Raw genomic sequence first — 26,939 nt, forward strand, 5'->3', positions numbered from 1 at the left:
TCTTAATCACCTGTTGCACCTGTAAACCAACCTTTTGAAACTCATGCACTAGCACACCCAGGTCTCTCTGCACAACAACATGTTTTAATATTTTATCATTTAAATAATAATCCCTTTTGCTGTTATTCCTACCAAAATGGATAACCTCACATTTGTCAACATTGTATTCCATCTGCCAGACCCTAGCCCATTCACTTAGCCTATCCAAATCCCTCTGCAGACTTCCAGTATCCTCTGCACTTTTTGCTTTACCACTCATCTTAGCGTCGTCTGCAAACTTGGACACATTGACCTTCGTCCCCAACTCCAAATAATCTATGTAAATGGTGAACAATTGTGGGCCCAACACTGATCCTTGAGGGTCACCACTAGCTACTGATTGCCAACCAGAGAAACACCCATTAATCCCCACTCTTTGCTTTCTATTAATTAATCAATCCTCTATCCATGTTACTACTTTCCCCTTAATGCCATGCATCTTTACCTTATGCAGCAACCTTGTGTGTGGCACCTTGTCAAAGGCTTTCTGGAAATCCAGATATACCACATCCATTGGCTCCCCGTTATCTACCGCACTGGTAATGTCCTCAAAAAATTCTACTAAATTAGTTAGGCGCGACCTGCCCTTTATGAACCCATGCTGCGTCTGCCCAACGGGACAATTACCATCAAGATGCCTCGCTATTTCTTCCTTGATGATAGACGCCAGCATCTTCCCTACTACTGAAGTTAAGCTCACTGACCTATAATTACCCGCTTTCTGCCTACCTCCTTTTTTAAACAGTGGTGTCACGTTTGCCAATTTCCTTAGATATCCACGGTCGATTTTCCCTCTTTCTACCATCCTTTTTTTTTGTTAGTATAAACCTTTGCTGAGTACTGTGAAAAATCGCTTGGAAGGTTCTCTACTGTTCCTCAACTGTTTCACCATAAAGTCTTTTCTCCCAGTCTACCTTAGCTAGTTCTTCTCTCATCCCATTGTAATCTCCTTTGTTTAAGCACAAAACATTAGTGTTTGATTTTACCTTCTCACCCTCCATCTGTGTTTTAAATTCCACTATATTGTGATCGCTCCTTCTGAGAGGATCCCTAACTATGAGATCATGAATCAATCCTGTCTCATTACACAGGACCAGATCTAGAACCGCTTGTTCCCTCATAGGTTCCATTACATACTGTTCTAGGAAACTATCGTGGATACATTCTATAAACTCCTCCTCAAGGCTGCCTTGACTGACCTGGTTAAACCAATCGACATGTAGATTAAAATCCCCCATGATAACTGCTGTACCATTTCTACATGCATCCGTTAATTCTTTGTTTATTGCCTGCCCCACCATAATGTTCCTATTTGGTGGCCTATAGACTACTCCTATCAGTGGCTTTTTTGCCTTACTATTCCTGATTTCCATCCAAATGGATTCAACCTTATCCTCCATAGCACCGATGTCATCCCTTACTATTGCCTGGATGTCATCCTTAAATAAGAGCTACACCACCTCCCTTACCATCCACTCTGTCCTTCCGAATAGTTTGATACCCTTGGATATTTAACTCCCCGTCATGACCATCCTTTAACCATGTTTCAGTAATGGCCACTAAATCATAGTCATTCACGATGATTTGCGCCATCAACTCATTTACCTTATTCCGAATACTATGAGCATTCAGGTAAAGTACACTTATGTTGGCTTTTTTACCTCAGTTCTGAATCTTAACACCTCGATCAGTAACCTTTCCCAAGTTACATTTCCTCTTAACTTTTCTCCTAATTTTCCTTGTCGTTGAACCCATATCTTCATGTAACAACCTGCCGCGTCGCTTATCATTAATGTTTTTACTTCCCGGTTTATTCCTTTTAGTCTTACTGGTCCTATTCACTGAGCTCCCCTCAGTCACTGTACCTTGTACTGTCGCCCTTTTTGATTTTTGTCTATGGCTTCTCTGCCTTACACTTTCCCCCTTACTGCCTTTTGTTTCTGTCCCTGTTTTACTACCTTCCAACTTCCTGCATCGGTTCCCATCCCCCTGCCACATTAGTTTACCCCTCCCCAACAGCTCTAGCAAACACCCCCCCTAGGACATCGGTTCCAGTCCTGCCCAGGTGCAGACCGTCCGGTTTGTACTGGTCCCACCTCCCCCAGAATCGGTTCCAGTGCCCCAGGAATTTGAATCCCTCCCTCTTGCACCATCTCTCGAGCCACGCATTCATTCTATCTATCCTGACATTCCTACTCTGACTAGCTCGTGGCACTGGTAGCAATCCCGAGATTACTACCTTTGAGGTCCTACTTTTTAGTTTACCTCGTAACTCCCTGAATTCAGCTTGTAGGACCTCGTCCCGTTTTTTACCTATATCGTTGGTGCCTATGTGCACCACGACAGCACGAATAGAGGGATACGGACCCCGGAAGTGTAGAAGATTTTAGTTTTCATGGGCAGCATGGTCGGCGCAGGCTTGGAGGGCCGAAGGGCCTGTTCCTGTGCTGTACTTTTCTTTGTTCTTTGTACAAGATTAGATTGGAGAAAATGGGTTCTTTTCAAATGTAGAATTTTGAGGTTTATGATATTTTGGGAACCGGTCTTTAATTTATGATAAAATTAAGGTGACCTGTGCTGAAGCCCGCTTGTCAACAGACCTGGGCGATGAGTCTGTTAAAGATTAAAAGGCCTGGATTGTTTCACTGGGAAGGAAGTGCAAGGTATTCACACTTGCAGACAACATTGAAGGTGGCGCTGATGCCAGTGGATAGGCTGAGAGTCTCCCAGGGAGGTGTTAAGAATATCAGATTGTAAAAAGGTATACTTTGAACTGTCCATCTGGTTCCAGGATAGGACAGAGATGGATTCTAAAGAATAGCCAATCAGCATTTCCACCTGGATACAAGGCCAATGTGATTTTCACTGCCTTCGGAAAGGGCCCAGAGGAAGTCATTATCGGGGGTCACAGGCTTTCCTAAAATATCACTGAATATCACAGACGGGTGGGTTAGTCTTCCAGAGTCCAGGGGAGAGAGCACAGCAATAGAAAGGCAAAGAATGGGTATGGGATCCCTCACTTAGATTAGAAGGACCAAATTCATGAGGTTGGAAGATTTGCCTAGTTTTAGCTACAGGGAGAGGTTTAGTTTTAGCTACAGGAAAACCCGTACCGTGAAAGACAGTAACGGAGTTAAAGGTTTCCAGGCAAGGAAAGAAAATGGGGGGGGGGGGGGGGGGGGGGGGGTGGGACATAAAAAATCAAATGTTAAGGTGACTGTTGGATTAAAGTTGGGGATGAGGCTGAGTATTAGCAGAGATTAATAAAGGAGGTCAGAATGTGTGAAAAGCATAGTGCGCAAGAAAGTCCTGCAAAGGAAATATAAATCAGTCGGACATATTTAAAAACCTTGTACCTAAATGTACGTAGTATTCGCAATAAGGGCAATGAGCTGACAGCAGAAATAGAGACAAATGGATATGATTTGCTGTGGATTACTGAAACATGGTTGCAGGGGGACCAGGACTGGGAGTTGAATGTCCAAGCGTACTCAGTATTCCAAAAGGATAGATAGGATGGAACAGGAGGTGGAGCTGCTGTATTGGTTAAAGATGAGATCAAGGCTGTATTACAAAATGATATTGGCACTAAGGGCCAAAATGTTGAATTGATCTTGGTAGAAATAAAAAAACAAGGGGAAAAAACTCCTTGGTAGGAGTAATAACAGGCCCCAAGCAATACTTCTAAAGTGGGGTATCGTATGAACCAAGAAATATTGACGGCTTGTGAGAAGGGCACAACAGTTATCATGGGTGATTTTAACATGCATAGGGCGGCACGGTTGCAGTGGTTTGCACTGTTGCTTCACAGCATCAGGGACTGGGTCCGATTCTCGGCTTGGATCGCTGTCTGTGTGGAGTCTGCATAGGTTTCTTCCGGGTGCTCCGGTTTACTGCCACAAGTCCCAAAAGACGTGCTTGTTAAGTGAAGTGGACATTCTGAATTCTGCCTTTGTGTACCCGAACAGGCGCCGGAATGTGACGACTAGGGGCTTTTCACAGTAACTTCATTGCAGTGTTAATGCAAGCCTACTTGTGACAATAAAGATTATTATTATTATATTCACTGGATTAATCAAATTGACATGGGTAGCCCAGTATGTTATGGAGCCAACCAGGGAGTAGGCTATTTTAGATTTAGTATAATATAATGACGAAGGGTTGATAAATAGTCTTGTCGTTAAGGATCCTCTTGGAAGGAGTGATCACAGCCAAATTCAGATTGAGCGAGAGAAGTCAGGGTGCCATACTAGAGTTTTCACCTGGGAAGAGGGAATTATAAAGGCCAGAGGAAAGAATTGGCCAAGTAGACTGGGCACAGATAATTAAGGGTAGGACAGTGGAAGAACAATGGCGAATGTTCAGGGAGATACAAAGAACAAAGCAGGACAGGAACAGACCTTTTGGCCCTCCGAGCCTGTACCGGTTATGATACCAACCTTGATATTAAATACTTCTCAATTAAACCACTCTAATGTGATGCCCCTATTCAAAAAGAGAGAGAGGCAAAAAGTGGGAAACTATAGATCTGTTAGCTTGACCTCTGTGGTTGGGAAGTTCCTGGAATCAATCATTGAGGAGGAGATGGCTGAACATTTGGAAAGACAAAGCTCAATCCACCATTGTCAGCATGGTCTGTTGTGGGTAAAGTCTTGGAGGGGATTATAAGAGACAAGATTTATTATCATCTAGATAGGAATAATATGATCAGGGATAGTCAGCATGGCTTTGTGAAGGGTAGGTCATGCCTGACAAACCTTATCGAGTTCTTTGAGAAGGTGACTGAACAGGTAGACGAGGGTAGAGCAGTTGATGTGGTGTATATGGATTTCAGTAAAACGTTTGATAAGGTTCCCCACGGTAGGCTATTGCAGAAAATACGAAGGCTGGGGATTGAGGGTGATTTAGAGATGTGGATCAGAAATTGGCTAGCTGAAAGAAGACAGAGGGTGGTGGTTGATGGGAAATGTTCAGAATGGAGTTCAGTTACAAGTGGCGTACCACAAGGATCTGTTCTGGGGCCGTTGCTGTTTGTCATTTTTATCAACGACCTAGAGGAGGGCGCAGAAGGGTGGGTGAGTAAATTTGCAGACGACACTAAAGTCGGTGGTGTTGTCGACAGTGCGGAAGGATGTAGCAGGTTACAGAGGGACATAGATAAGCTGCAGAGCTGGGCTGAGAGGTGGCAAATGGAGTTTAATGTAGAGAAGTGTGAGGTGATTCACTTTGGAAGGAATAACGGGAATGCGGAATATTTGGCTAATGGTAAAGTTCTTGGAAGTGTGGATGAGCAGAGGGATCTAGGTGTCCATGTACATAGGTCCCTGAAAGTTGCCACCCAGGTTGATAGGGTTGTGAAGAAGGCCTATGGAGTGTTGGCCTTTATTGGTAGAGGGATTGAGTTCCGGAGTCATGAGGTCATGTTGCAGCTGTACAAAACTCTGGTACGGCCGCATTTGGAGTATTGCGTACAGTTCTGGTCACCGCATTATAGGAAGGACGTGGAAGCTTTGGAGCGGGTGCAGAGGAGATTTACCAGGATGTTGCCTGGTATGGAGGGAAAATCTTATGAGTAAAGGCTGATGGACTTGAGGTTGTTTTCGTTAGAGAGAAGAAGGTTAAGAGGAGACTTAATAGAGGCATACAAAATGATCAGGGGGTTAGATAGGGTGGACAGTGAGAGCCTTCTCCCGCGGATGGAAATGGCTAGCACGAGGGGACATAGCTTTAAACTGAGGGGTAATAGATATAGGACAGAGGTCAGAGGCAGGTTCTTTACGCAAAGAGTGGTGAGGCCGTGGAATGCCCTACCTGCAACAGTAGTGAACTCGCCAACATTGAGGGCATTTAAAAGTTTATTGGATAAGCATATGGATGATAATGGCATAGTGTAGGTTAGATGGCTTTTGTTTCGGTGCAACACCGTGGGCCGAAGGGCCTGTACTGCGCTGTATCGTTCTATGTTAACAAACTTGCTTGAGTTCTTTGGGGACGTAACTAGCAATGGGGAACCTGTGGATGTGGTATATCTAGACTTCGAGAAGGCGTTTGACAAGGTGCTGCATAAAAGACTGATCCTGAAGTTGAGATCGCAGGGGATCGGGGGTAGAGTACTAGATTGGACTGAGGATTGGTTAGCTGACAGAAAGCAGAGGATTGGCACCAGGCTGGCGAACTGTAACTAGCGGGGTGCCGCAGGGGTCAGTTCTCGGACCTCAACTTTTACCATCTATATAAATGATCTGCAGATGATACTAAAATAGGTGGGAAAGCAGGCAGTGAAGAGGCGATACAGATTTTACAGATCCATTTTACAGATGGATATAGATAGGCTAAGAGATTTGGCCAAACGTTTTTAAATGTAGTTTAATGTAGATAAATGTGAGGTTATACATTTTGGCCGAAAAAAATAGATAGGCAAGTTATCATCTAAATGGAAAGCAGGCTCAAAATGCTTCTGGGCAGAGGGATCTGGGTGTCTTTGTTCATGAATCGCAGAAAGTCGGTATGCATGTACAGCATGTAATTAAAAAGGCAAATGCCTTTATTGCAAAAGGACTGGACTATAAAAGTAGAGAAGTATTGTTGCAATTGTATAGGGTATTGGTGAGACCACATCTGGAGTATTGTGTGCACTTTTGGTCTCCTTATTTGAGGAAGGATATGATGGCATTGGAGGCAGTTCAGAGGTGGTTCACCAGATTGATTCTGGGATGAAAAGGTTGACGCATGAAGAGAGATTAAACAGTTTGGGCTTGTACATGTTGGAGTTTAGAAGGATGAGAAGGGATCTGATCGAGTTATATAAAATACTAAAAGGGATTGATAAAGTAAACGTAAACCAAATGTTTCCCCTTGTGGGGCGATCTAGAACGAGAGGTCATGGATGTCGGTTGAGAGGTGGTCGATACAGAACTGAAATGAGGAGACACTACTTCTCGCCGAGGGTAGTGAATTTGTGGAACTCACTGCCCATAATGTGGTGAAATCGTTGTCATTGAAGGGTTTCCAGGAGGTAGATATATTTCTGATTAAAAAACGGGTCAAAGGTTAATGGGAAGCAGGTGGGGAGGAGGATTTGAGACCAGGAAGAGATCAGCCATGATCTGATTGTATGGCGGAGCAGGCTTGAAGGTCTGAATTGCCTACTTCTACTCCTAATTCCTAGTTCCTAAAATCAGAAGTAAACACCTGGGAGCTAGGAATCATTTTGAACTTGTTCTGGCAGAACTGAATAATTAAAGGATAATGTAATTATACCTCCGAGTGAGTTTCTAGATTTTGTCAAAAGTTCTGTTCTGTACTTTAAGTATACTTTGTCTACAGAAAATGTTTATAGTTTGTTATAGTAAACATCCTAAAACATAAAATCTTGTCATGTCAGCTTTTCAGCTATTAACTTTTTAAAAGAAATTTGAGCTTTCAGTTATCAGTGTCTATGGAGATCATAACAAAATACTTTGACAGAATGAAATTGAGGGGAGATTTGATAGGGTCTTCAAGATTATGACAGGTTTAAATATGGTGGACAAGAAAAGCTGTTTCCATTAACTGATGGGACAAGTGCTAGGCGACAGAGATTAAAGGTTTGGGTGAGAGATACAATAATAATAATCTTTATTAGTCACAAGTAGGCTTACATTAACACTGCAATGAAGTTGCTGTGAATATCCCCTAGTTGCCACCGTCCAGCGGCTGTTCGGGTGCACTGAGAGAGAATTCAGAATGTCTAATTCACCTAACAAGCACATCTTTTGTGACATATGGGAGGAAACCAGAACACCCGGAGGAAACCCATGCAGACATGGGGAGAACGTGCAGACTCCGTACAGACAGTGATCCAAGCCGGGAATCGAACCGAGTCCCTGATGCAGTGAAGCAACAGTGCTAGCCATTATGCTACCACGTCACCAAAGGTGTGAGGAACATCTTTTCCCTCCCACACGGAGTGCTAACAGCCTAGAGCTTGTTACCCATGACGGTGGTGGAAGCAGATATGATTAATGATTTGAAAGGGAAATTAGCTTGGCATTTAAAGGAAACGAATGTACAGAACTATGGGAATTAGAGCAGGGGAATGGGGCTAAGTAGATTACTCAACAGAAAGTCAGCATGGACTCAAGTGAATAGGCTCCTTCTGTGCCATAATGGTTCTATGACTGTCTCTATGCTTATATTAGAAAAAAAAATTGGGACTTACATTATTCATACACAAAATACTGTAGGTACTCGTTTGAAGGTTATCTAAAAAAAAAAATCGGTGTCTGATAAATTATATACTCACGCTATAGATACGTGCACTGGTGTAGAAACTAATTAAGTACTAAATATCAAAATATATACATCAGTCTTGTTAACAATTACCTCTATTAGCTTCAAAGGTTCTCACCTCCAACTCCTTCACAACAACATCAAACTCCTCTCTGCTTACCGACTCCACTTCTCGTTGTTTTATCTAAATATGGAATGCATTGTCTTGTGTTAAACAGTTTTGTTTCAAATATATAAGAATTCTTGGCCCCGTCATCGGGCTGCCCAGCTGATGGATGGAAATTTTGTAGCAGCATATACAAAATTCACTAACAATAAATTGGATTGTACAGCAAGATTACATCTGTGATGACAAGAATAGCATGGCATTATACCTTTTATAGCAGTTTGATGCACAATATAGAATAGCAGTTGGATGGTGTTAAAACTGTAACCTAAATAAACAGCATCAGACTTTAGTGGATCATGGAGTCTGGTAGTCATCAAATATGATAAACTGAGGAAAATGTTTAAATATAAATTGTTAAATTCTGCAGTACAGTACTTTTTCCTGTTCATTCCAGAAATGTTAAAAAGACTTGCAATGATTTGAAAAAGTAAAAAATAAACTTCTATTACTGCTTTGTCCCACCGATAGACATTATAAAATACAGCAAACAGAATACATAAAGCAATATGCTTTCACAGCTATCTGGTTAGAGCCTCCATCCAACCTGTTAAATGAAAAACTTGAAGGAAAGTGAGAAACAAAGAAAAATATACATATATACAACGTAAAGTGAAAGAGAAAAATCACATAAGCACCAAGTGAAAATTTAGGTACATGGTACACAGGTGCAGAGAAAACTTATCCCTTATGGCCTCGGTTAAGCACCTGGATTACATAGACCATAGAACAGTACAGCACAGTTCAGGCCCTTCGGCCCACAATGTTGTGCCGACCATTTATCCTAATCTAAGGTCAACCTATCCTACACCCCTTCAATTTACTCCTGTCCATGTGCCTGTCCAAGAGTCGCTTAAATGTCCCGAATGACTCAGACTCCACCACCTCTGCTGGCAGTGCATTCCATGCACCCGCCACTCTCTGTGTCAAGAACCTACCTCAGACATCTCCCCGATACCTTCCTCCAATCACCTTAAAACTATGTCCCCTCGTGACAGCCATTTCTGCCCTGGGTAAAAGTCTCTGGCTATCCACGCCTCTCATCACCTTGTACACCTCTATCAAGTCACCTCTCTTCCTTTATCGCACCAGTGGGAAAAGCCCTAGCTCCCTCAGTCTTTCTTCATAAGGCATGCCCTCCATTCCAGGCAGCACCCTGGTAAATCTCCTCTGTACCCTCTCCAAAGCATCCACATCTTTCCTACAAAGAGGCGACCAGAACTGGACACAATATTCCAAGTGTGGTCTAACTAGGGTTTTATAAAGCTGCAGCAAAGCCTCACGACTCTTAAACTCAATACCCCTGTTAATGAAAGCCAACACACCATACGCCTTCTTAACAACCCTATCAACTTGGGTGGCAACTTTGAAGGATCTATGTACGTGGATCCCAAGATCCCTCTGTCCCTTCACACTTCCAAGAATGCTGCCTTTAACCCTGTATTCAACATTCAAATTCGACCTTCCAAAATGACCTACTTGTGGTAAACACCACTGGTTATACACTACGTGTATTACGGTACTGCCACTGTACTACAGTCAATGCAGTAAACCCCGGCCTGCTGGCTCCACCCAGCAGGCTCTGTGTAAAAGTGTGCACTCTCCTGCGCTGCCTCCATTCTGGTTCCAGCTGCAGGAGGCTTAACATCTAGCGCAATAAAGCCTCAATTATTCACCATTTCATCTCGTGGTTATTGATGGTACACCAATTTATTGCGTTAGAATTTTAAAGATGAACGTCTTAATCAAGCCAGATCGCCTGGAGCTGAACCCTCACGCAGCCAACGCCACTGCCACTTTCGAGCACTGGCTAGCCTGCTTCGAAGGATATCTTGGAGCATCCACAGAAGCCCTCTCAGACCCGCAGAAGCTCCAGATCCTCTACGCACGGGTGAGCCCACAAGTTTTCCTCCTCATTCGGGACGCTCTCACTTACACGGAAGCGATGGCACTACTAAAAGGAAGTACATCAAGACTGTTAATCAGGTGTTCGCCAGGCACCTCCTGGCCACGAGACAGCAACTCCCGGGGGAGTCCCAGGACAATTTCCTGTGTGCCTTGCGGATACTTGGTAGAAACTGTCATTGCCAGACTGTGTCGGCAGTCCAACACACAGAACTGCTGATCAGAGACGCCTATGTCACGGGCATTAAATCCAATTGTGTACGCCAGCGGTTACTGGAAGGGGGTCCACTCGACCGTACAGACTGTACAGCTCGCAAACTCCCTGGAAGTGGCCTCCCGCAATCTAGAGTCCTACACCTCCGACCGCGCGGCACCCTCGTGGCCGTCATGGGCTCCACCATCGTCCGACCTGGGTACCCCGCAAGCCTGCGCCGCGCAGCAGCCAGCTAACTCCGGAGGCCCCAAATGCTATTTTTGTGGCCAGAACAAGCACCCAAGACAACGCTGCCCAGCACGGAGCGCGACCTGCAACAGGTGTGGCAGGAAGGGCCACTTTGTCTCCATTTGCCAGGCCCGATCGGTCCCTGACGTTTCCAGGCCCAACATCGCTGCACCCCCCACGTGCGAGCCACCTTCGCCGCCGCCCGCCACATGCGGCCCGTGGGCGCCGCCATCTTGGATCGTCCGCCATGTGCGCCCCGCCATCTTCGGCGCTGCCATCTTGGAACGCATCCCGGGACCTCTGCTCGTCTGGCCGTTCGCGGGCTACCGATACCTCTGCCACCGCCAATCAGCCCTCCCACCAACGTCTGCAGCTCGCCTCCATCACCCTCGATCAGTCTCGGCCCCGCAACCTCGCAACCGCTACACCGACTGTACGAATCAACGGGCACGAGACGACCTGCCTCTTTGACTCTGGGAGCACGGAGAGTTCCATCCAACCTGCTACGATAAGGCGCTGCTCCCTCCCCGTCCACTCCGTCATCCAGAAAATCTCACTGGATTCGTACAGATCCGGCGGTACTGCGTCGCGACCCTCTCCGTACAGGGCGTAGAGTACAGTAACTTCAGACTCGACGTCCTCCCCCATCTCTGCGCTGCCGTTACTAGGTCTCTATTTTCAGTGCCACCTCCAGAGCCTTACCCTGAAGTTCGGCGGACCCCTGCCCCCCCTTACCGTCTGTGGCCTCACGATCCTGAAGGTCGACCCGCCCTCACTCTTTGCGAACCTCACTCCGGACTGTAAGCCCGTCGCCACAAGGAGCAAATGGTACAGTGCCCAGGACAGGATCTTTATCAGGTCGGAAGGGGGTCATTGAGGCCAGTAACAGCCCCTGGAGAGCTCAAGTGGTGGTAGTTAAGACTGGGGAGAAACACCGGATGGTCATCGACTACAGTCAGACGATCAACCGGTACACGCAGCTCGACGCGTACACCCTCCCACGCATACCTGATATGGTCAACCAGATTGCACAGTATCGAGTCTTCTCCACAGTGGACTTGAAATCTGTATACCACCAGCTCCCCATCCGCCCGGAGAACCGCCAATACACTGCATTTGAAGCAGACGGCCGCCTCTACCACTTCCTCAGGGTCCCTTTCGGCGTCACCAATGGGGTCTCGGTCTTCCAGTGAGGGATGGACTGAATGGTTGACCAGTACGGACAGCAGGCCACCTTCCCGTATCTGGATAACGTCATCATCTGCGGCCACGACCAGCAGGACCACGACGCGAACCTCCAGAAATTCCTCCACACCCCTAAACGCCTTAACCTTACCTATGTGTTTTCCGCACAACCCGCCTAGCCATTCTTGGCTAGGTTGTGGAAAATGGAGTCCTAGGACCCGACCCCGACCGCATGCGCCCCTTCCTGGAACTCCCTCTCCCCCACTGCCCCAAGGCCCTGAAACAATGCCTGGGGTTCTTCTCATATTACGCCCAGTGGGTCCCTAATTATACAGACAAGGCCCGCCCACTCATCAAGTCTACAGTTTTCCCCCTGATGGCTGAGGCCCGCCGGGACTTCAACCACATCAAGGCGGACATCGCACGCGGTCGACAAGTCCCTCCCCTTTCAGGTGGAGAGCGACGCATCGGATGTGGCTCCGGCCACCACCCTCAACCAGGCGGGCAGACCCATCGCTTTCTTCTCCCGCACCCTCCATGCCTCCGAAATTCGGCAGTCCTCTGTCGAAAAGGAGGCCCAAGCCATCCTGGAAACTGTGCGACATTGGCGGCATTACCTGGCCAGCAGGAGATTCACTCTCCTCACTGACCAACGGTTGGTTGCCTTCATGTTTAGTAATTCACAGCGGGGCAAGTTAAGAACAACAAGATCTTTAGGTGGATCGAACTCTCCACCTATAACTACGAGATCTTGTATCGTCCGGGGAAGCTCAATGAGCTCCCAGGTGCCCTATCCCGTGGTACATGTGCCAGCGCACAAGTAGACCGACTTCGGGCTCTCCACAATGACCTCTGTCACCCGTTTTTTTCATTTTGTCAAGGCCTGCAACCTGCCTTACTCCATCGAGGAGGTCAGGACAGTGACCAGGGACTGCCAAGTCTGTGCGGAGTACAAACCGCACTTCTACCGGCTGGACAGGGCGCACTTGGTGAAGGCCTCCCGCCCCTTTGAGCGCCTCAGCATGGACTTCAAAGGGCCCCTCCCCGCCACTGACCGCAATGTGTACTTTCTCAATATCCTTGATGAGTATTCCCATTTCCCTTTCGCCATCCCATGCCCTGACATGACTTCTGCCACGGTCATCAAGGCCCTACACAGTATCTTCACCTTGTTTGATTTCCCCACCTATATCCACAGCAATCGGCGATCCTCCTTCATGAGTGATGAGCTGCGTCAGTTCCTGCCCAGGAAGGGCATCGCCTCGAGCAGGATGACCAGCTACAACCCCTGGGGAAACGGGCAGGTGGAGAGGGAAAATGTGACTATCTGGAGGGCCGTCCTGCTGGCCCTTCGGTCTAGGAGTCTCCCAGCCTCCCGCTGGCAGGAGGTACTCCCCGATGCGCTCCACTCCATTTGGTCGCTCCTGTGCACTGCTACCAATGGGACCCCTCACGAACAAGCGTTTGCCTTCCCTAGGAAATCCATCTCTGGGGTCTCGCTCCCAATCTGACTGACAGTTCCTGGGCCCGTCCTCCTCCGGAAGCATGCGAGGAGCCACAAATCGGATTCCCTCGTCGAAAAAGTCCTCCTCCTCAATGCGAACCCACAGTACGCCTACGTGGCACACCATAACGGGTGGCAGGACAGTCTCCCTCCGGGACCTGGCACCCGCTGGTTCCCCATCCACAATCACCACCAACCCTGACCTGGTACCGTCCCCTTCCCCTCCGGTTGCCACCCCCGCCCCTGCGCCGTTCGCCCTCCACCAGCGACCCTCACCGAAACCCCCACCCCAGCAGCACCCATCCCCCCGCCGGATCCACTACTGGGTGAAGGAGAGGACAACACGCTCCCGGAGTCGCAAGTGCCCACATTGGCATCCACACTACAACCGGGACTGAGGCGATCACGGTGGAGGGTCAAAGCCCCTGACAGACTCGACCTGTAACTTTGCTTCACCCCTGCTGGACTCTTTTCTTAAACAGGGGGTGAATGTGGTAAACACCACTGGCTATACACTACGTGTATTACAGTACTGCCAGTACTAGTCAACACAGTAAACCCCTGGCTCCACCCAGCAGGCTCTGTATAAAAGTGTGCACTCTCCTACGCTGCCTCCATTCTGGTTTCAGCTGCAGGATGCTTAACATCTAGCGCAACAAAGCCTCAATTGTTCACCATTTCATCTCGTGGTTATTGATGGTACATCACTACTCAATGACCAAAATTACCTACTCAATTCCCTGGAGTCATAAGAGAGCAAAATAGCTCAAGGTGCAAGGGAGCGACAAACAATTTGAGAAAAGACAGCTTTAAAAAATCTCTCCCTCAAACCCCTTGAAGATGCTCCTTAAACCCTTGGCCTGCACCCTCCCCCTCCACGGTCCTGTGGAGCGCCCTGTCATGTCTGATGTGATATAACTTGTTGTCGATGAGTTTAGCCCTTCGGCGGGCAGAGGTTGTGTGGGTTAGAGGCACTCCGGCGGCCGGGGAGAAGACCCGAGGCCGACAGCCTGCCCGACACCGGCTTTAATGTGGGCCGCTCCCTGTCCTGACTTCGAGGATTCCCGCCGGACCTGAGCGGGGAAGGGTCACTCACTCACTCAGTCCTCACCGTCTGGCCGAAGCGCCGGATTTGCTGCTGCTGCGTGAGGACGACGTCCTGCAGCTGCTGATGAACCAGGCTGTGCGTCCTCCAGTCCGCCATCGCCGGGAGCCGCTTCTATCGCCCTCTCGACAATCAATCGAATCACTGCGCGAGCCTGACGACCAAATCTATTTTAATATTCCCCCCTCCCTAAAAAATATCAATCTCTGGTCTCCATTTTGACGCTATAATTTGTTTTCTGGGCTACGGTGTTGATATTAACGGGGGGGGGGGGGGGGGGGATGATTTTATTGACTGTGATGCGTTGGTTGACGGTTGGTTGCCAGGAGAAGGCACAGGGTGTGGGCTAGGCCCCGTTGCTATGGAGCTCCGAGAGCAGCGCCATGGTGACAGGCACTCTGGGGCGGAGCAACGTGCGTGGTGACGTGCTGGATACGTGTGTTGCGGAGCTGAAGCAGGGAGGCCGAGGCGGTGGGACTTGAGACGGTGGATCCGGATAGAGGAGGAGGAAGGTGGACCCTGCCGGTGAGCTTGAGTGGGAGGAGGCAGCTGTGCCTCCCATCCGCGCCAGGGGCCATCGTAACATCCACTATCCGGGTAAAGCTGTCAATGTGAGGAGAGCCCAACATCTGCCGAGCAGGCCCAGGGCGGCAGGCTGGGTGTACTGCCCGGGCGGCAGGCTGGGTGTACTGCCCGGGGCGGCAGGCTGGGTGTACTGCCCTAGGTGGCAGATGGATCTACTGTCCAGGGCGGCAGGCTGGATCTACTGTCCGGGGCGGCAGGCTGGATCTACTGTCCGGGGCGGCAGGCTGGGTATACTGTCTGGGGCGGCAGGCTGGATCTACTGTCCGGGGCGGCAGGCTGGATCTACTGTCCGGGGCGGCAGGCTGGGTGTACTGCCCTAGGTGGCAGATGGATCTACTGTCCAGGGCGGCAGGCTGGATCTACTGTCCGGGGCGGCAGGCTGGGTATACTGCCCGGGGCGGCAGGCTGGATCTACTGCCCGGGGCGGCAGGCTGGATCTACTGCCCGGGGCGGCAGGCTGGGTATACTGCCCGGGGCGGCAGGCTGGGTATACTGCCCGGGGCGGCAGGCTGGGTATACTGTCCGGGGCGGCAGGCTGGGTATACTGTCCGAGGCGGCAGGCTGGGTGTACTGTCCGGGGCGGCAGGCTGGGTGTACTGTCCGGGGCGGCAGGCTGGATCTACTGTCCGGGGCGGCAGGCTGGATCTACTGTCTGGGGCGGCAGGCTGGGTATACTGTCTGGGGCGGCAGGCTGGGTATACTGTCTGGGGCGGCAGGCTGGGTATACTGTCCGGGGCCGCAGGCTGGGTATACTGTCCGGGGCCGCAGGCTGGATATACTGCCCGGGGCGGCAGGCTGGATCTACTGTCCAGGGCGGCAGGCTGGGTATACTGACCGGCGCGGCAGGCTGGATCTACTGTCCGGGGCGGCAGGCTGGATCTACTGTCCGGGGCGGCAGGCTGGATCTACTGTCCGGGGCGGCAGGCTGGATCTACTGTCCGGGGCGGCAGGCTGGGTATACTGCCCCAGGTGGCAGATGGATCTACTGCCCGGGGCGGAAGGCTGGATCTACTGTCCAGGGCGGCAGGCTGGGTATACTGCCCTAGGTGGCAGATGGATCTACTGCCCGGGGCGGCAGGCTGGATCTACTGTCCGGGGCGGCAGGCTGGATCTACTGTCCAGGGCGGCAGGCTGGGTATACTGCCCGGGGCGGCAGGCTGGATCTACTGTCCGGGGCGGCAGGCTGGATCTACTGTCCGGGGCGGCAGGCTGGGTATACTGCCCTAGGTGGCAGCTGGATCTACTGTCCAGGGCGGCAGGCTGGGTGTACTGTCCTAGGTGGCAGATGGATCTACTGCCCGGGGCGGCAGGCTGGATCTACTGCCCGGGGCGGCAGGCTGGATCTACTGCCCGTGGCGGCAGGCTGGGTGTACTGCCCGGGGCGGCAGGCTGGATCTACTGTCCGGGGCGGCAGGCTGGGTGTACTGCCCTAGGTGGCAGATGAATCTACTGTCCAGGGCGGCGGGCTGGGTGTACTGCCCTGGGTGGCAGCTGGATTACTGTCCAGGGCGGCAGGCTGGATATACTGCCCGGGGCGGCAGGCTGGATATACTGCCCGGGGCGGCAGGCTGGATGTACTGCCCAGGGCGGCAGGCTGGATCTACTGTCCGAGGCGGCAGGCTGCATCTACTGTCCAGGGCGGCAGGCTGGGTGTACTGCCCTAGGTGGCTGATGGATCTACTGTCCAGGGCGGCAGGCTGGATCTCCTGCCCGGGCGGCAGGCTGGGTGTACTGCCCTGGGTGGCAGCTGGATCTGCTGTCGAGGGCGGCAGGCTGGATCTACTGCTCGGGGCGGCAGGCTGGATCTACTGCCCGGGGCGGCAGGCTGGGTGTACTGCCTGGGGTGGCAGGCTGGGTGTACTGCCCGGGGCGGCAGGCTTTGTCTACAGCCGGGGGCAACAGGCTGGGTCTACTGTCCGGGGCAGCAGGCTGGCTGGGTCTACCGCCCTGGGCAGGCTGCTGGCCATGTCTACGGCCGGGGGCGGAGGGTGTTTCCGGCCGTCCGTCCGCCCTGGGCCGTAGACGCGGCCTGCCGGAAACACCCAGCTTTACTTCACCAACCTTCATCAATGCTGCCTTTCTTGGCTTGTCCGGAGCAACAATTTTCACCAATTATATATGGCGAAGACTGGTGTCATTGTTACAGAAACTATTGTTTTCAGTCTCTGCTCCACACTCTGTTTCCAAGCTATCGACTTCATCCATCCCCCTAGCAACAAGATTGTGGCAGAGTCGTCATGTCAGTAGACTCGTACTCCAGAGGTTCAAGCTAATGGGTTCAAATCCCACCATGGAATTTAAATGTAATTAATTCATTGAAAAAATACCTCGAATTGAAAGCTAGCCTCAGTATGAGTTTATTCAAAACAAAATAGTGCAGATGCTGGAGATTTGAAATAACACTGGAAAATGCATCACACAATCTTGCCACCCCCACATTGATTCTGTATACACCTCCCGCTGCCTCGTGAAGGCAGACAGCATTATTAGAGACCCCTCCCGCCCAGGCATTGCCTTCTTCCAGATCCTTCCATCGGGCCGAAGGTACAGAAGTCTGAAGACCCGCATATCCAGACAAAGGACAGCTTCTTCACCACAGCTACAAGACTCAACGACTCCCCCTTGGACTGATCTGTTCCCTGTAAGAACACTATTCACGATGCCCTATGCTGCTCTTGCTCATGTATTTGCTTTGTTTGGCCCCTTGGTTTCACACTGCAACCAATCACTGTTTGTCGATGTACCATTTGTCAATTTTCTCTGTTGATTATTCTCCTTGTCTTCTATGTACGTACTGTGTACATTCCCTCGGCCGCAGAAAAATACTTTTCACTGTACTTCGCTACACGTGACAATAAATCAAATCAAAAGCTCAGTGAATATGGCAGCATCTGTGGACAGAGTGAAACAGAATTAATATTTCCACTCCACTATACTAGTCTCCGTAATAACGACCATGGAATGATCATCGACTTTCATAAAAAGCAGAGTGAAGAGGGGCAGGAAGAGAATTTTAGAGCTTTTGGGAAGGAAACCTGCCATCCTTAGCAGGCTGGCCTATATGTGATCCTGTGTGGTTCACTCTTAACAGCCCTCCGAAATGGCCAGCAAGCTATGCCATTGTGGCAATTAAGGATGGGCACCAAGTGCTGACCTAAGAAGCCGGAGGGATCGTAAACATCAGAGGAAGTGGCCGAGTAAGGGCACAGTGGAGGCTGTGAGAGAGACCAGCATGGCTGGTGTTCAGAGCAAGGAGCCGACAGCCCAGCCCACAATGGAGCAGCTGCTGCAGACGACGCAGGAGGGCTTTTTGGCTTTGAAGCGTGACAACTTGGAGCCGCTTCAGAAGTCGATTGATCGGATGGGAAAAAGGCTGGATGATCAGGCCGAGAAGCTCCAGCAGTTGGAGATGTCAGTGGAGGAGCAAGCTGACTTTCAAATGGTGGCGGATGTGGAAATTCAGAGGCTGAGGGACCAACAAAAAGTGCTGGAAAGGCTGGAGGACCTGGACAACAGATCTCGCCGGCAGAACGTGAGAATCGTGGGCCTTCCAGAGAGGGCAGAGGGGCTAGATGCTGCTGCGTATGTAGAGGGTATGTTTCAGAAGTTGCTGGGGAACTAGGTGTTCCCGCGCCCGCCGGTGGTGGACAGGGCACACAGAGTGCAGGTGAGGCATCCGCGACAAGGGGGTCCCCCATGAGCGATGGTGGTACGCTTTCACAGGTACCTGGACAAGGAGCGGGTGCTGCAATGGGCAAAGAGCACACAAAGCTGTATTTGGGACAATACCACCCTCCGTGTATACCAGGATTTGAGCGCTGAGGTGGTCAGGAGGAGGGGGGGCTACAGGCAGGTGAAGGAGATACTGTATAAAAACAAGGTGAAATTCGGGCTGCTTTTTCCGGTGCGACTGTGGGTTACGTATAAGGGTCAGCACCACTATTTCGAGGAACCCGAAGAGGCGATGGACTTCGTTAAGAAGCAAGGGCTGGCCCTGAGCTGAGGACGTTTGGACTCATGTTAAAGCTTTTAAGTATATGTGGTGTGTCTCCCGTTTTGGGATGTATCTTTTTTTTTGTTGTTTTTTGCGTGCTCTTTGCGTGGTTTACCTGAATGTTTCCTGCTTGGGCTCTTTGCTTAGTTGGAGTTTGGCTGGGGGGAATTAATAAAGAAAACAGTTAAAAGGGCTGGATTAAAATGTATGCTTCAGGGGAACTTTGTGCAATTTTTTTTTCTGTGTCTATATGGGAAGGACTGAAGAATGCCTGTTAATTCTCATCTCTTTTCTTGTTTAACTTGAATTGTACTGTTGTGGGGGTTGTTTATGACTTGTGTTGAGTGTTTGCTTAAGTAGGGCTGATCTGGGGAAGTGGTGTGGAGGGGTCGGGGGGAGAGGTGACTGGGAACAATCGGTGGGAGACGGGCTGGAGCAGAGGCTGGGAGCCCCAGGCTAGCTGAGTGCAGCTAGTCAACAGGAGCGGAGGTGTGGTGGGGGTGGGGTGGGGGGTCCATATAGTTAGATTAGGGCAGGAGTTAGGTGATAGAATGGTGTTGCTGGGGGGGAGGGGATTTGTTCTGCTGACGGGGAGGGGAACTGGGCATGGCAACAGTGAGGAGGTCATGGGTGGAGCCGGCCAGGAGGCGGGCCAGAAGAAGCGCGACACATGGCTGGGGGACTGACCAAAGAAAGGGTGTGGCTGATCGGCAAGGGGGGGGAGGGGGCGAAGTGCCCCCCAAATAGGCTGATCACCTGGAGCGTTAGAGGGTTAAACGGGCCAGTGAAGAGGGCGTGTGTGTTTGCGCATCTGCGGGTTTCTGAAGGTGGACATAGTCTTGTTGCAGGAGACTCACCTGAAAGTGGCAGACCAGGTTAAGTTAAGGAAGGGCTGGGTCAGTCAGGTCTTTCATTCAGGGCTTGATTCTAAGACGAGGGGGGTTGTGATCCTGATTAAGAAAAGGGTACAATTTGAGGCGGAGGGCACAGTCGTGGATAGGGGTGGCAGGTTTGTTATGGTGAGGGGTAAGCTCGAAGGGATGAGAGTAGTCCTGGTCAGTGTGCATGTTCCTAATTGGGACGATGTGGATTTTATTAGGAGGATGCTAGGGAAGATCCCCGACTTGGACTCGCGTAAATTGATCATGGGCGGGGACTTTATAACGGTCCTGGACCCAAGCCTGGACCGGTCATGCTCAAGAACGGGCAGGTTACCAGCGATGGTAAAGAAACTGAGAGGGTTCATGTAGCAAATGGGGGGAGCAGATCCGTGGTGATTTAGCCGGCCGACGGCGAGGGAGTTCTCGTACTACTCCCACGTCCACAAGGTGTATTCCTGAATTGACTACTTTGCTGTGAGTAGGGACATGCTGGCCGGAATGGTGGGGGCAGAATATTTGGCAATTGCCATATCGGGCCATGCTCCGCACTGGGTAGAACTGCAGTTTTGTAAGGACAGCTTTCAGCGCCCACCATGGAGGCTGGAAGTTGGACTACTCGCGGACGAGGCGGTGTGCGAGAGGCTGAGGAAATGCATGCAGAATTACCTGCAAGTGAACGATACTGGAGAAGTCTTGGCAGCGGTGCTCTGGGAGGCACTGAAGGCAGTGGTGAGAGGGAAGCTGATTTCAATCCGGGCGTACAGGGACAGGACAGATAGGGCAGAGACGGACCGACTGATTAAGGAAATTCTACGGACGGACAGGAGTTACGCGGAATCACCGAGACCAGAGTTACTCAGGAAACGACAGAGGCTGCAGGCCGAAATTGGGGTGCTGACTACAGGCAAGGCTGTAGAGCAGCTTAGAAAGGTATAAGGTGCAATTTATGAGCATGGGAGAAGGCCAGTAGAATGCTTGCGCAGCAACTGAGGAAGAGGGAAGCGGCTCGGGAAATAGGGAGGGTAGTGGATGGGGAAGGTAATCTAGTGGGTGATCCAGCAGGGCTGAACAAGGTCTTTAGGGACTTAGGCTGTACACTTTGGAACCACCCGGGGGACTGACCTTCCCAAGAATGGGGAGGGGGTTGGTGGACGGACTGGGGGCCCTGGTCAGGATCGAAGAGGTGTTGGGGGGCCTGAAGGTCATGCAGTCGGGTAAAGCCCCGGGACCGGACGGGTATCCGGTGGAGTTTACAAAAGATTTGCTGGGATAGTGGGGCTGGTGCAGGTCAGGGTCTTTAACGAGGCAAGAGACTGAGGGAGTTTACCCCAGACGATGTCGCAAGCCACCATCTCGCTCATTCTGAAACAGGATAAGGACCCGGAGGCATGTGGATCAGACAGGCCGATCTCTTTGATTAACGTCGATGGCAAGTTACTGGCCAAGATTTTGGTGACCAGAATTGAGGTCTGTGTACCGGATGTAATTGTGGAGGACCAAACCGTGTTTGTAAAGGGGAGGCAGCTGGTGGCCAACATAAGGCTGCTCAACGTGATTATGATGCCCCCGGAGAGTAGGGAGGTAGAGATAGTGGTAGCCATGGATGCTGAAAAGGCGTTTGACCGGGTCGAGTGGGATTATCTGTGGGAGGTGCTAGGACGGTTTGGGGGGGGGGGGGTTCATTGATTGGGTTAGGCTACTGTATCAGGCCCCGGAGGCGAGTGTAAGGATGAACAGGACGACATCGGACTACTTTAGACTGCACCGTGGGACAAGACAGGGCTGCCCTCGCTCCCCACTGCTGTTTGCGCTGGCCATAGAGCCCCTGACAATTGCACTGAGAACTTCTAGGGGCTGGAAAGGGCTGGTCGGGGGGGGGGAGAAGAACATAGAGTCTTGTTATCTGCGGATGATTTGCTGTTATATGTATCGGACCCAATGGTGGGGATGGACGGTATGGCAACCCTGAGGGAATTTGGCCGGTTCTCCGGATACAAACTGAACATGACTAAGAGCGAGTTGTTTGTAATGCAGGCGAGGGGGCAGGAGAATAGGCTGAAGGGGTTGCCGTTCAGGCTAGTGGGGGAGAGTTTCCGATATTTGGGGATTCAGGTGGCACGGGACTGGGGCAGGTTGCACAAGCTCAACCTGTCCCGACTGGTGGAACGAGTGAGGGAGGAGGTCCGGAGGTGGGATGCGCTCCCGCTGTCATTGGCGGGGAGGATGCAGACTGTTAAGATGACGATTCTCCCGCGGTTCTTTGTTGTTCAGTGTCTCTCCATCTTTATCCCGCGGTCCTTCTTTAAGAGGCTGAATAAAATTATTCTGGGATTTGTATGGGCAGGGAAGTCCCCGCGGGTGAAGTCAATGACCAGCTCTTTAGTTTTGCTGGCATTGAGGGAGAGATTGTTGCCGCTACACCACTCCACTAGGTTCTCTATCTCCCTCCTGTATTCTGACTCGTCGTTATTCGAGATCCGGCCTACTATGGTCGTATCGTCAGCAAACTTGTAGATGGATTGGAACCAAGTTTTTCCACGCAGTCGTGTGTGTACAGGGAGCAGAGTAGGGGGGTATCGACTGTGGAGGAGAGCGGGGATTGTGAGGATGAGGGATCTGTTCCTGGCAGGGAGCTTTCCGAGCATGAGGGCGCTGGAGGAGAAGTTTGGGCTGATGAGAGGGAACAACTTTAGATACTTGCAGGTGAGGGATTTTGTACGCAGACTGGTGCTGCCCTTCCCATGTCTCCCGCCGAAGGGGAGGCAGGACAGGGTAGTTTCTAGGGGAGAGGTGGGAGAGGGTAGAGTCTCAGACGTCTACAAGGAGCTAATGAGTGCTGAGGACTCGCAGACCGAGGACCTGAAGCTTAAGTGGGAGGAGGAGCTCGGGGGTGAGCTGGAGAACGGTATTTGGGCAGAAGCCCTGAGCAGAGTAAACACGACCGCAACATGCGCCAGGCTCAGCCTGATCCAGTTTAAGGTCATGCACCGGGCTGTTAGCATGGAGGGACTCAAAGCCCCTGTGGGCTGAGGTATGGCTATCGGACATGGCGAGCTTTCTTGGCCTAGAGAAAGTCAAGTTCGCCACTAGGGTTCGCCCGAAGGTGGCAGCCATTGACTTCTTCGCAGAGGAGTAAGCGTCAGCAAGGGCGGGGGGGGGGAGGTTAGGGTAGCGTAGAGTAGGGGGATATTGAGGCAGGTCCGTGCGTGAACCGAGCCGTGGTTTGCATTATGTTTAATGTGGAATTTGTGTCTTGACTTTTTTGTTTGTACTGTACAATGTCATTTTTTCTATATGCCTAAAATACCTCAAAATTGTTTGTTTTAAAAAAAAAAAAATTGTTGTTGATTGAATCGCTGTGCTGCCTCCTTTGTAACAGTGAATCAGACATTGAGTTGATATATATTCCATGGTCTGTTCTGGATGAATGCGGTTGTGCAATGAAGAGTTTTTAATGTTTCCATTTGTGCATCAAGTATCTGCACCTGCCATGGTTTACATAGATGTGTTTTAGGGTCTGTTCATTAGCTTTGCGGAAGATGGAAGTTAAGGATCCTCTGCGTCACATTGTTCTTCAAGGTGATTGTGACTCCTTCTGAACTCCATTTGGCTTTTACGGGTGAAATTATATTGTTGCAGGTTAAGTCCAGAGGTCCCAAGGGGCATGACTTGAAGTGGTGTAGTGGAAGTTGCTGAGGTCCAGGAGAACGGGGAGATGTTTATTTTGTTCAATTCCCAGAGGATTCTGTGAATGGACGGGGGAGCGATGTGTGACAACATAACAGTCAGAGTGGTAGAGTCGGCCCCCCCCATTTTTTTCACCATCACCCTGCAAATCTATTCTCTTCAGATGAACCTCCAATTCCCTTTTGAAGTCCATGAATGAATCTTTCTCCAGCACGTACTCAGGTCAGGCATTCCAGATTCTAGCCATTTGTTACATAAAAATATTTTCCCTCAAGTTTCCTCTGGTTTGAGGGCAGCACATGGCGCAGTGGTTAGCACTGGAACTACGGCGCTGAGGACCCGGGTTCGCATCCTGGCCCTGGGTCACTGTCCGTGTGGAGTTTGCACATTCTCCACGTGTCTGCGTGGGTTTCACCCCCACAACCCAAAGATGTGCAGGTTAGGTGAATTGGCCACGCTAAATTGCCCCTTAATTGGAAAAAAATAAGCGGGTACTCTAAATTCTTTTTTTTTTTAAGAAAAAAATGTTTCCTCTGGTTAATTTGCCAATTACCTCAAATCGGTGTCCATTGGTTCTCAACCTTGCTGCCAGTGGGAACAGTTTCTCCTCATCTACTCCATCCTGCACGATTTTAAGCACCTCTATCAAATCTTCTCTAAAAGCATTGGCACAAGTGTTGAGGCTTGTGGCAGCCATTGTTCAGTGACTGGGACAAGATAACTTAGATAGCCAAATGGAAACAAAACTGCCTATTGCCCAACTTCGTCCAAAACAGTCCAGAATTTTGAGACGGGGTGATCCTGTGAGCATCAGCCCTTTAATCTAGACCATGTCATAGGCCAATGGCAAGCTGCACCGATCTTGGATTTCTTCCAGAATCCGCTATCAATGTGCATTGCATGGGTCAAAACGTGATCACAGAAACTGGAATGAGAATCCTGCTTGTCTTTTTTGGGATGGCTGACTTAACAACAGTGCTGATTCAGAGTTGATATAAGGAGCGATATCAATCTATGGCTTCCAGGATGTTGGTTGGCTTGCCTGGTTTGTGTATGACCATGGCCATCTAGAATCTATGGTATGGATGTACAATTTTGCAGGTGAGTCAATGAAGGAATACCAACACCTTCCTTTTATCTGGCAATGGAGTTATCTGAGCTGATGGCAGGGGGGGGACTTGTGGAAGGATTTAGATCATATTTCGGTGAAGGCAATGGTGGATCTCTCGCCTGGTGTTATTGCAAAATTCTCTTTTCACAATCTGAGAGATCTGGCTGGTTGTGCTGCTGGAGCAGATATTGCATTACCTTTGTCCATTCTTCCTGGAAACCCTGGGGCAGTCAGTCTCTGCTTGGCAACAGTGGTGAAGAGGCAAACAAACTAATGCTCACATTTCTTTGTCATTGGGATACAGACCACCATTTTCTCACCTTTAGCTGGCTGGGATTAATTTTGACAATCACTGGGATTTCAATGCCAACCCAGTTGAAGATGCGGAGATGTTGGCTGTTAGGGTATTTGGGAAGTATCTTGCCAGCTGCATTAAATGTGCTCCCACTTTCTTCTTCGAAATGAAGGTGAGGTCATCTTGTAGTTGCTTTGTCAATGAGCAGGTTGGAAAGTTGCTTGCTGTTTAGGTTCAAAGATCAGTTGCAGATATTATGCTGAGATCCAGTCTGAGAGGTCTTCGCTATTGATTTAATTTGTTTTATGCCTCATGTAGAGTGGCAGCTGTTAACGATACTAATGTCTAGAGCTGGTGTTGACCCTCAGAGAGCACTGGTTTCAGCCATTTTGAATTAAGGATTTTGGATGTACTAATAATGTGCTCCCCTAACTTGATAACAGTGCTGTAGGTGACCTTTTCTTCAGTTGGGGCATCCAAATATGTGATGATATTCTGCATGTTTATGATCAGACTATATTTTGGATGGTAGTGGTTAGTTGTAAGATTGGATTCGTGGATATAGTAACAGCTGGCCTGTTGGTCAATAGAAATGTTGATTTCCTTGAGTGTGAGGGCATTGGTGTTTTGTGTCTTCAACATGTTGCTGACATCGTCGCAGACATCTTGAGTTGGAAGGTAATTGATCCAGGTGATCGGGCTGTTATAGTGGCTTGAATTGTTACTGTGAAGAACACAATCATTGATCAGTCACCGGTTTAGTTGTCATTAATCCTGATTTGTTACTTGGCGGAGTGGACCACATGGAGGTTGCCACCTTGCACAAGGTAGCAGTGAGCAGAGCTTGGGGGTGGATAGAAACTAGCCAGGCTAATGCTTTCACTCTGATAGGTTCTTGTACCCAAAGGTTGTTACTGCGTTCCTCCCACCAGCTCTGAACTCCCCTGGAACTCCCACCCTGAATGTTGTGTAACTGGTGATTACACTAACCTTGTCCTGAATTGTAGATCAGCCAACTCTAGTTTTATTTGCTATCAAAATCACCCACTGCTGTGAACAAGCACTCGGGCATACTTGGAATGTTAGCTTCAAAGCCTGAGAGTTTTGTTAATAAGTGACTTTGAAAAGTAATGCGACAAAATAGCTTTTGAATTTGGAACTAGGGAGTGGGGCTTGTTAGTTTGGGCTTACTGGACCAAAGCATTTATTTTCGGACGACCATCAACAACAGTAGTGGCTTTGAAACTCGTGGTCTTCTGGTGATCTTTTTTTTTTAAAAAAGGAATTTAAGAATGCCCAATTCCTTTTTTTCCCAATTAAGGGGCAGTTTAGCGTAGCCAATTAACCTACCCTGCACATCATTTTGGATTGTGGGGGTGAGACTCAAGCAGAAACGGGGAGAATGTGCAAACTCCTCACGGACAACGACCAGGGGCCGGGATCGAACCTGGGTGCTCGGTGCCATGAGGCAGCAGTGCTAAACACTGTGCCATTGTGCTGCCCTACCTTCTGGTGATCTAAGTAGCTATGTCACCAGTATTTCCCTGTTCCTCCGTAGGGGGCAGCAGATGGTAGCTGTTCTGTTGGTATGGGAAAAGGACTGCTGTCAAATTGATCATTTGTCTGTTTATCAGGATAAGGATAACTATTTTGCTCTCTTTCCCTTACCTCCTAAGATATTGTTTTATAAATTATAATTCTTTAATTTTCAGCGTAAAAAGGATGATAGAATAGGTGACAGCCAAATTTGAACTGTTCTTAGGGTCTGA

At 49.8% G+C, this 26,939-nt stretch overlaps 2 protein-coding genes across 6 annotated transcripts in view; one reads left to right on the top strand and one right to left on the bottom strand.

The window, feature by feature from the left end:
* Nucleotides 1-14,908, bottom strand: part of LOC140387881 (spermatogenesis-associated protein 24-like) — a 36,778-nt gene extending 21,870 nt beyond the window's left edge. Inside the window, exons 1-3 of one of the 2 annotated variants that reach the window (XM_072471157.1) lie at nucleotides 14,624-14,908; nucleotides 8,404-8,494; nucleotides 8,240-8,283 (exon numbers count right to left, since the gene is read on the bottom strand). In XM_072471157.1, coding sequence (XP_072327258.1) covers nucleotides 8,240-8,283; nucleotides 8,404-8,494; nucleotides 14,624-14,716 — 228 coding nt within the window. In that variant the 5' untranslated portion in view covers nucleotides 14,717-14,908. The remainder of the gene's footprint in view (nucleotides 1-8,239; nucleotides 8,284-8,403; nucleotides 8,495-14,623) is intronic. The other variant, XM_072471167.1, reaches the window with a different exon arrangement.
* Nucleotides 14,909-15,017: 109 nt separating this feature from the next.
* The window catches only part of mmadhcb (metabolism of cobalamin associated Db), a 55,590-nt gene continuing 43,668 nt past the window's right edge, over nucleotides 15,018-26,939 (top strand). For 2 of the 4 annotated variants that reach the window (XM_072471121.1, XM_072471146.1), the window contains exon 1: nucleotides 26,724-26,756. In XM_072471121.1, coding sequence (XP_072327222.1) covers nucleotides 26,739-26,756 — 18 coding nt within the window. In that variant the 5' untranslated portion in view covers nucleotides 26,724-26,738. Of the gene's footprint in view, nucleotides 15,143-15,191; nucleotides 15,215-26,723; nucleotides 26,757-26,939 lie in introns of those variants that run through there. The other 2 variants (XM_072471129.1, XM_072471138.1) reach the window with 2 other exon arrangements.

Source organism: Scyliorhinus torazame, chromosome 2 (assembly GCF_047496885.1).
Source record: "Scyliorhinus torazame isolate Kashiwa2021f chromosome 2, sScyTor2.1, whole genome shotgun sequence".
NCBI lineage: Eukaryota > Metazoa > Chordata > Chondrichthyes > Carcharhiniformes > Scyliorhinidae > Scyliorhinus > Scyliorhinus torazame.